This window comes from Grammomys surdaster, unplaced genomic scaffold (genome assembly GCF_004785775.1).
Source record: "Grammomys surdaster isolate TR1022 unplaced genomic scaffold, NIH_TR_1.0 126182, whole genome shotgun sequence".
In the NCBI taxonomy this organism is placed as follows: Eukaryota; Metazoa; Chordata; class Mammalia; order Rodentia; family Muridae; genus Grammomys; species Grammomys surdaster.
Window position 1 is genome coordinate 5,488,167 of NW_021620988.1, and position 10,280 is coordinate 5,498,446.

Sequence of the window (10,280 nt, forward strand, 5' to 3'; positions counted from 1 at the left end):
GAAGAGAAACCCATCCATAGGCATTGAAATGTACATTTGCAAATGAGAACACAGATTTCTGTCATTGCTACCAAATAAAGAATTGTGCCAGCAAACTTCTACATGATAGCCTCACTAATTTAAGAGTGAACCAAATTTGGAGCATAAAAAAAAAATGTTGTGGAGAAGGGAAGCTATTTAACCACATGCAAAAATGAGAGCATATTTATTACATAGCTCAATAATAGTGTTGGTATGAAATAGAAAATTCATTTCCTTTAAGTATGCAGAAAAGTCACATATTTCTATGGCCTGAAAACTAAGGAATCTTCATGGCCATGTTAATTTTAGAAGTCACCCCAGGGATAACAAATGTTTTTAATTGCAATGCTTGAGGACTGATGGGTGATATTGTGAACAGTGCTTGAAAGCATCGTTCATGTGTCACACGGACACAGAGCCACTAGCCATGCCGACAGTGCATTCACATCCCCAGGGAAACAAAACAGAAAGAAGGTTTGGAAGAAATCAAGCAGGAAGTAGACAGGCCAATGCGAAACTGGAGAATGGGACCAACACGGAGTTCTGAGGACCAGTTCTTACGTAAAGTGGAATAAAAAGGGCAGAAGAAATTGTAAAGAAATGTTGACGACTCTTGTTCGTTTTTCCTGGGGAGAAGACAGGATGACACACTCCATGTGTCATTTACTGCTTAATAAAGCAGAATGTACCTAGCTCTCTTCTTTTGGCTTCAGTGTAACATTGCCCAGAATTGAGTCCTTTGGGTCTGAAGTTCAATCCACAGACTCGGTTCTATAGACAAATCACACAGCTAGATTTTCCCTGGAACTATTTAAGCCTGACAGAATACAGAAATACTATTCCTAATATTATTTTCTGTGCAATTCATTTATTTGTATATATGCTGTGTGTTATTTATGTATGTGTGTATTGTTTACGATGAAATGTTATATTTAAGTGCTCTCAAAGCATAATTACTTTGAAATATGAACATTTCAGTGTGGAGTGCATGACAGGTAGTTAAATGTATAAAAAATTCCAAAAACTAAAGAAAGGAAAATGGAAAGCTGCTACCAAACACTTCAATTAATCATCAGGGACCCTTTGACCACTACTGGGCTGTCTTGTCCAGCCTTGATGTGATGGTATGTGTTCACTGTTATTTTAGATTGTTAAGACATGTCCGATTGATGTTCTTGGGAGGCCTGCTCTTTTCTGGGGGGAGGCAGAAGATGGGGTTGGTAGGTTGGCGAGGGCAGATGGTAGTGGTGGTAGTGGTGATGGATCTGGGAGAAAGGGGAGGAAGGGGTGGGGTGAGTGGGTGGGGAGAGCCTGGGAGGATAAAAGGGAGAGGAAACTGTGGTCAGAGCGTAATATATGACAGAATAAAAAAATTAAAAAAGAGAAATGAAGGGAAGGGAAATGTACTTGACACAGACAGAAAACATGGGAGATGATAATTTAAATGTAACATCAATCAATTATAGAGCAGGCTCTGTTTGTGTGTGTGTGTGTGTGTGTGTGTGTGTGTGTGTGTCTTATAAACAACCCATTCTTGCAGGGAGACGAGGAAAAGGTCTTGTGTAGGCCAGCTTAGATGGCCTCTCATTACACAGGTGAGGATGGCTGTAAACTGACCCTTATACCTCCACCTTCCAAGCACTGATTAGAGCTGGCACCTGGATCTAGTCCCAGTCTCCATGCATGCTACACCACCACTGTACCTAGTAACAACAACCCAGAAACCCATGTTCAGTATGAATACATAAATGGTTAAAAATGTGAAATATCAGTAAAGGTTATAAATACTAGAGCTGGAGAACACCAGGAAATAAGAGCTGTTGTTATAGTGACACAGGATAGATGATAGAGCAAAGAATATCACGAGAAATAATAAAAGTCGTTTCCTCATTATAATGAGGCAATTCATCAAAAGCACAAAAATTCCAAATAGTTCTGCTCTATTAACAGGGCTAAAAATCATGATGCAAAAAAACCTGATAGAACAGCAAGAACAAATAAATATAGAAGTATCCTCATAAATTTCAATACTCTTAATAATTGATGGGTTCATTTGAATTTAATTTGTAGACAGGTTAACCTAAAACATGCTATTCAAACTTTTTGTAACATCATTTCTAAACAAGATTATTGTGCCTACTTTGTTTCCTGATGTATACCTATTCATAATTAAATAATTAATTGCAGGATTTCTTTTCCCCAATCTCTAAAACTCAAAACTGCTAGTGGCTTTTAACCCATCCCTGCAGAAATAAAGGTTATAACTATGGTGATATGTTCACCAGGAATTTCACCCAGTTATAGTCTCAGTTTGCTCCAGCTACAATTATAATTCCACTTTGAAATGCCATGTGCAGAAAATGGGGGTGGTAACAGGCTGCTGGAGGGACATCTGATGCTAAAATCTGTATTTCTAACAAACTGTAAAAGTTACATGAGATTCTTTATATACCCTGTGCACTTCCCTAGGGAGGATAGATAAATCTTTCTTCTAGATCTTTGATCTTGCCAATTATACAACATCTACACCCTCAAAAATATTTCTCTTAGGGCTAGAGAAATGGGTCAGCAGTTCAGGGCCCATATACTCTTCCAGAGGACCAGAGTTCAATTCTCAGAATCCTGTCAGGGGGGTCACAACCATCTATAATTCCAGGACCATGGCAACTGACTCCCTCTTCTGGACTCCACTGGCTCCTGCACTTATGTGCACATACCCATACATAGGCACGCACACACATAAACAAATTTTCATTTTAAAATTTACTCTAGTGTATTCTATTTCGTAGTCTCTGAATAGGACATGAACTGCACACAGTAGGTAGATGCTCAATGAATACATGTAAGAGATTAAATCAAAGACATTGCCTGTTACATTTTTATTACATTTTCTGATGGTAAAAGATCTCTCTCAACTTAAGAAAAGGCCATAAACCTGAGCAACATTTTCCAATAGATCACTCACTAATATGAATGCATTTCTCTCTTATGGTAACCAGGTGACCAAGTGGGACTGTGAAGGACCTTTGCTGTGACAGAACAAAATTGCAATCTTGATATTCACAGAGCTTCTTTTCCCACATCACTGCAGTGGGAAATGCAATAAGAATTCTACATTTGCTTATAGATAGCCGTACTGGAAAATGACATTATTTGACCACTAAACAAGATTGTGAGTTTCAAAGCTACTACTACTGCTTTTCGTGTTCACAGTCCTTTAAATGTTGTTTCTCTTGTGTCTCCCAGGTCTCCTGTTATGGCTGGAGGTCTCTTTGCAGTGGATCGAAAGTGGTTTTGGGAACTGGGTGGCTACGACCCAGGCTTAGAAATCTGGGGCGGAGAGCAGTATGAAATCTCTTTTAAGGTAAGACTCCCAGATCGTCCTCACTCCATACTTACAGGCAATTCTGATAGAACTTGTCACTTTTCTTTGTGATCTGTGTTGGAGCTATGACTCCCAGGAGATCTTCTTACAAGAGAAGCGAATTCCCCCATGTTATAGTGGGAGACACAGGCATGCTATGTGCAAAAAGAAACCATTTACACTACTATTTATAGGTGAGCAAATCTCCATACCTACACCAACTGCTCCCCTGGCAAAGGTATTCATCCTGGAGTGCTTATAGCATAAAGGACAGGAGAGTAAAAATGAAGGAGGAGACAGAGATCAGGTCAGTGGAGGTCTGCCATTCATGGTCAGACAAGACAGTGCAGCTGAGATTTTGGTCTTACCCAGTTATAGCAAAACTCCTTGAACTGATAATAAATTTAATTTTAACATATCAATGTTACATTGAAAAGCAAGTTTTAATGTTTTGTTTAATTACTTTATTTTGAGACAGGTTCTTAACTATAGCCAAGCTGGCTAGAAACTATACAAACCAGACAGGCCTCAAACCTGTAGTAATGTGCCCGACTCACGCTCTAATGTGCTTAGGGTTTCAGATGTGAGCAAGTTAGGATTTCAGGTATGAACAGGGTAGTCCAGGTTGAGAAGGTTAGGATTTCAAATGTGAGCAGGTTAGCAACAAACAAATCTTGTACTTATTTTATCTGGAACTGCTCATCTCTCCACTTTCCTTAGTGATCAATTCTCAATAAAATGCTATGCTTTATCATATATATATATATATATATATATATATATATATATATATATATGATGTATGTGATAAAGCATAGCTATATATACATATATATATACATATATATATGTTTGTAATTTAGTTTCAGATTCATGACATTCAAATAAATGACAAATTACAACATATGAAAAATAATTAAAGTAAAATAAACTGTGAGATCTCATACTCCAACTTGCCAATAGGATTTTGTAATTCAGTCTTATAAAGAAAAAAAACTTCTTTTCTTTCTCTCATTTTAACCATTGCTTATATAGAAGCAAAGGCTGACTCTTGTGACATTGCCGTATGGAAACCTCCTATGTAAGTCAGCCTTTGGTGACTGCTTCCGTTGCAAAGTCCAACAGTGCTTGTTGCAAAAAGAAAGTACACACAATTAAAGTCAAACCTAAGAATCCAGCTACGATTTTTAGAATCTATGAAGTGTAAGAACAAGCTGGTTTTGATGAGACTGTAACACTAAGTATTAACAGAACGTTATACTTTTCTCAAGGAGTTACAAAATAAGTATCTTTGAAAGAAACAGAGGTGTCATTGCAAACTGCAGGACATCTAGAATTTTCCATCTCACCTTTAAATACCAGTTACTAAATTGGTGCATTTTTGACCCATTCAAACATATAATTTTGCATCTAGGTTATTTTTCTCACCTTTTCAGATGCATTGTTTCACACCTTTGAATCTGTCAGTGTCTTTGGGTCCCTCTATTAGGGCAGCTTCTATATGTCATGCTGTGGTAGATATGCAGAAGTTAATGCAGCAGTAATCGTTGTATAACAACACAACCACGTTCTTAGTGCTATACACCAAATGCTGGACTGTATACTTCTGTATTAGCTGATTTGAAAGAAAATAACCTTAAAACGTGAGCATTATTCCTCCATCGTACAGTTGGAGAAACTTACAATTCTTTTAAATTGGATTTCCTTAGGCCTTAAAGATTAAATATAGACTATACTTTCAGAGATTATATTTATGGTTTGTTCAAGATGAAATAGTTATCCATTACCACTTAGAGATTAAAATGCTCCATTTCAGCCTTATTGCTAAGACTATAATAGACAGGAAATGGATTACCACTTGTGATAGTTTAAATGAGAATCATCCCAGATGGAATCCTTGGTCCCCAGTTGGTGGAAAGGATTAGACTGTGCAGCCTTGTTGGAGAAGGTGTGTTAGCTTTGAAGGCTCAAAAAGCCCACACCTGTTTCTACCTTGTGCTTATGGATTACATGTAAAGTCTTTGTTCAGGAGTCATGCATGCCTGTCCCATGCCACACTCCCCACTGTGAGGGTCACGGACTGTAATCCTCTGGAACTGTGAGCCTCAAATTAAATGTTTTTCTGAATAAATAGCCTTGGCCATAATATTTTGGCACATCGATGGAAAATTAACTAAGACAACATCCAATCCCTGAAAACCCCCACTCTCAAGTTACCTGTCAGTCCATTGGCCCCTGCCTAATGAGTTCTCCCACATACGCAGCTAACAACTTAGAATCAGTCCCTAGAACGTATCTATAAATAAATAAATAAATAAATAAATAAATAAATAAATAAATAAATAGTAGAATGCAGTGGTGTCTGTCTGTAATCCCAGAATTCCTAGAAGGTTAAAAAAAGAACACTACCTGGAAGCTTGCAGTTCAATTAGCCTATAGATAAAGCTTAGATAAAACATTTTAAGATAGAACATTGCAGTTAACCAGGGTATTTATAAAATCCCTGCATTGCTGTCTTCTTTATTTCTACCAGACTTGAAAGAATGCATTTACTTTTTGTAGTTCAAGACAAGTCTGTGATATTCTCTTAATTTGTGAATGCCTGAAGTTTAAAATGTTAAGAGAATTTCTAATAAGTGAGAGATACTCGTCATTGAGTAACAAGCAGTATGATAAAGCAAGATTTCCCTTGAAAATCTGAAGACTCTTGATCGTACACTTGCATTCTAAATCACAAAGGTACATTTTTAAGCAAGCAGAACTTTCATCTCAATTCAATGTCACTTGTGCCTATCACATTTCTTCTGGATGACCCAAGATTTTGTTACCCCCATTTCCTATGTTTCAGTTGTCTGTCATTGTATAGGATATAATTGGAATGCAGTCCTGTCGTCTTTGTCTAAAAACCATGGCAACCACATTGCAAGTTCAGGACTGAAATGCCCTAGGTTGTTTGGTTGGGATGATAGATTCTTTGGTGACAGTTATGTCTTAGCAGGGTTCCATTTCAAAACATGTCTCTTCCTTCTTCTTGATCCTGTTTGCTGACCTTGGGGTTCCTGTCCCTCACTGTTAGTATTTATGAAGTAGATAAATTTGATCAGATTCTTAGACTATGCATTGAAACAAGAGTTTGTGCAAAAGTAATCAATCAAAGACATTAGACACAAATAGCCCTATGAATCACAATAAAAAGAGAGAAGAAAATCAAACATCTGATTTGATTTTTTGAACATATTTTATAAATCATGATTAATTTCCAGTGCAAAGTATTATAAGGTTCAGACTGATCCGCATTTAAAATCTGTGAAACAAGGGTGGTTGATTGGTCCTTGCTAGTGGCGTTTTACACCTTAATGCAGAAACCACTCTAAGTGGCAACTTAAACATCAGCGTTGAAAATTCTTCTGTGTGTGGTCACTGTCAGGTACCTATGCTACGTGTTTACCCTTTAAAGAATCACTTCACAAAAGTTTCTGAAAATTGACAAGTGAAAATATTTCCAGAAAACTCTGTCTCACATGAAGGGCTGAGTTTTTGGTCAAACACAACATCCTAAGTACCTTTCCTAAAAAATCTGATTCTGGCAGATGAGCAGATTGTACATTAGAGTGTAAAAGCCAGACAGTATAACTTTTAGGGAGTTTTCTCAAGAAAAGAAATGATCTGCCTGCATTGAACTCAACAGTCACATTTTTTCCCTCATGGATCTGGGCCCCTGTGAAGCTAGGAATCATCCAGCTGTCTCTTAAATCATGCCACACTACCCAGTTGCCAGGGAGAGAAGGCAGCATTTAGTCAGGTTTTCGACCAGCTTTTGTTGAGCATCTCACTCCCACTAGCAAAGGTTCCAGACATCCAATCTGTAGTTGCCACAAGAAATGATGAGAACACAAAGGCAGAGAGTGTTACGGACCAGCAGTTAGGTGACGTGATAAATGCTGTCCTCCCACGCTGAGCCTGGGAACCCGTCAGTCTCAAGAGACTTGCTAGTGCTGAGCCTGTGGAGGTGTCTCAGAACCATGCTGGCTCTTCCTCCCACTCCACCCTAGCTGGATCAGTTCCCTCTCCTATATACTTCCCACTTCTCTCTCCCCAGGTCACTGCCTTGTAGCCTTTCTTAAAGGGACAGTGAGAGAAGTAATCCTTAAGTAAGCCTGTGGGTTTTGTAAAATGGCAGTTTCTATGTTGGCATATTAGAGAGCGAAAACGGTGCTGGTGTTTTATAAAAATAACCAAATAGATAAAAAAATATGTTAAATATAAGCATACAAATTCTTTAGGTGACAGGCCTGTCATGTAGTGACTGACACATCTGAGGTCTTTAAGGACAATATTCATTTATTCTGAGCCCCTTCACAATTTATGAAATGTCTGTATTCAACAACCTGTGTTGTAAAATTCTAACCATTCTTTTCTTCCTGTGGTGATAATAACTACTATGTAGTCCCTTAACAAGAAAAAATAATGAGTTGCTACTTAAAGGTCATTGGATTTAATTTCTTATCCCATTCAACACTAATGAAAGATTTTAAAAGAAAGAAAAAGGAAAAAATGCCCTCTAGTTCATAATTGTTGAGACAAGTCATTATCTAGTTAATATCAAACAAGGATTCAAAATTGGGTTTTTTTCATAAAAATCATTAACCTATTTTCTCTTAGCTGAAATTTTTTAAAAAAGAAAAAAGGCTTGTGGCCAATTTTAAAAGACAATACAGGTTCTTCCCAGGGGTTGTTTGTGAAATGCAGGATTTGACATTCTTCTGATGATTTAGTGTGACACAGAATTTTTATTATTATGAAATTTAATGGTTATTCAAGAAAGATTAAGCATAGTTAATAGGACTAATTCCTAAGCCCAGAACAACCGTTTCTTTATTAAAACAAGGGAGCAGCAATGACTTGGAACGACTCATCACATCAGATATATTGGCCTTTAACCTTCTATCAGAACTTCACAAGAACAAACGCAGTTTGTTTATATTTAATGTGAACTCCAGTGCCAAAAATGATCATCAGAATTAACTACATATAGTTTCCCTACATGGCATATACATGGCATGAACATATCCTGTTCAGTCTATTTCTAACTTAATAATTGAATGTTATACAATTGCAATCGCTTTATAGTTTTAAGATGCAAAGGGACAGTCATCTTAAAGGTCACTTAAAATAAAAAATGAAGAGAACAGTAAACAAAACATCCTGAATTTCTCCTTAACAAAATTCTCAGATATTCTGCCTTCAACCACATCCAACTCTTGGGGGTCTACAGCTCTCAGTTCTCCAAAGTTTGGCCATGTATAAGGGAAAACAAAGACTCTTTGCTAAAAATGATAACAACTGTTGGTGTGCAATGCTTCTCCAGACTGAGTTTGGCACAGTGATGGGTCTAGGCCAGTTCTGAGAGACGGATTTCACAGACATTCTATTTGCAAGGTTATTGGTGAGGCAGGATGAAACAACAATATTCAATATTGTTACCATCCCTGAGCAGCCAATCCCTGCTGGCTATAAACAAGTAACATAAATTCATTTCCATAAAATGTGTGCCACAGCATTGATATGAACCAGTCTAAAGTGTAGCTTTGTTCTCATACAAACCCTAAAAGGTGATGGATGAGAAGAACCCACAGTCTTTAGAAGTCTTCACAGTCTTCTAACCGGTCTTTTGACCTGATTCTTCAAGAACTTCCTAAATATATACAATAAAATATAATCTTAGCCTTACCCTATTTCTTCTCTATTGCCCCCAGATTCCCCTAAATACATTCTCCTCTCAGTTACATGTCTTCTTCTAAAACAATCAAAAAGCTAAGTCTAATTAGTGTCCCCTGGATGTTCATGGAACCAACCACTGGAGTGTGGCCGATCTACCAGTGGCCACATCCCCAAAGAAAAATTATTCTTTGTCTTCCAGCAGCCATCCACTGCTAATAGCTCCTTAGTTATTGACTCTTATGAGCTCCTCCATTTATGTTGAAATGGTACCAAGCTTGATCTTGCATGGATAACCATACCTTCTGGTAGTTCATTAATTTAATTGTCCTGTCATGTCCAGAAGACATCATTTAGCATCATTCTTCCCACACTCTGGTGCTTACAGTCTATGACTAAAATGTGTCAGCACACACCTATGATACTTGTTCTTTATTTTGCTTTCTACTGCTGTAATAAAACACCATGACCAAAGGCAACTTGGAGAGGAAAGGGTTCAGTTTGTCTTACTCTTCCAGATAACAGTACCTCACTGAGAAAAATTAGGGCAGTAACCTGGAGGCAGGAACTGAAACAAAGACCATGGAGGGATGCTGCCTACTGACTGGATCCTCCTGGCTTACTCAATTTGTTTTTACACACCACTCACTCACACCCTAAGGGTGTCACTGCTCACAGTGAGTGAGCTGAGCCTTCACCTATCAATCGGCAATCAAAAGAATCCCCCCACAGACTTGCTTATAGTCAATTTTCTCAATTGCAGGGGACCTCTTCCGATTTAACTCTAGTTTTTGTCAAATTGACCAAAAAACTATTCAGGACACCAGTACCCAGGAGGTGGAGACGGGAGAACTGTGAGTTCTGGACCAGTTTGAGCAACATTGGAGATCCCAGTTTAAAAATAAATAGATTTGAAAAAGACTAGGAAGATAGATAGATAGATAGATAGATAGATAGATAGATAGATAGATAACCAGATATGGTGACGTACATCTCTAATGTCATCACTCAAAAGCAGGCTGATAGATCTCTGTGAGTTCAAAGTCACTCACGGCTACACAGTAAAACTCTGTCTCAAGAGGAAATAAATTTGGAATTTGTCTAAAAAGAAAATAGTATATAAAATGCTATATGAAAAGATGAAGGAAAAAGAAGGGAAGAAAAGGAAGGAAGGAAA

At 37.7% G+C, this 10,280-nt stretch overlaps 1 protein-coding gene across 2 annotated transcripts in view; it reads left to right on the forward strand.

Moving 5' to 3' along the window:
• Positions 1-10,280, forward strand: part of Galntl6 (polypeptide N-acetylgalactosaminyltransferase like 6) — a 984,872-nt gene that overhangs the window by 877,414 nt on the left and 97,178 nt on the right. For both annotated transcript variants that reach the window (XM_028757776.1, XM_028757777.1), the window contains one exon: positions 3,268-3,385. In XM_028757776.1, the coding sequence (XP_028613609.1) occupies positions 3,268-3,385 (118 nt within the window). The remainder of the gene's footprint in view (positions 1-3,267; positions 3,386-10,280) is intronic.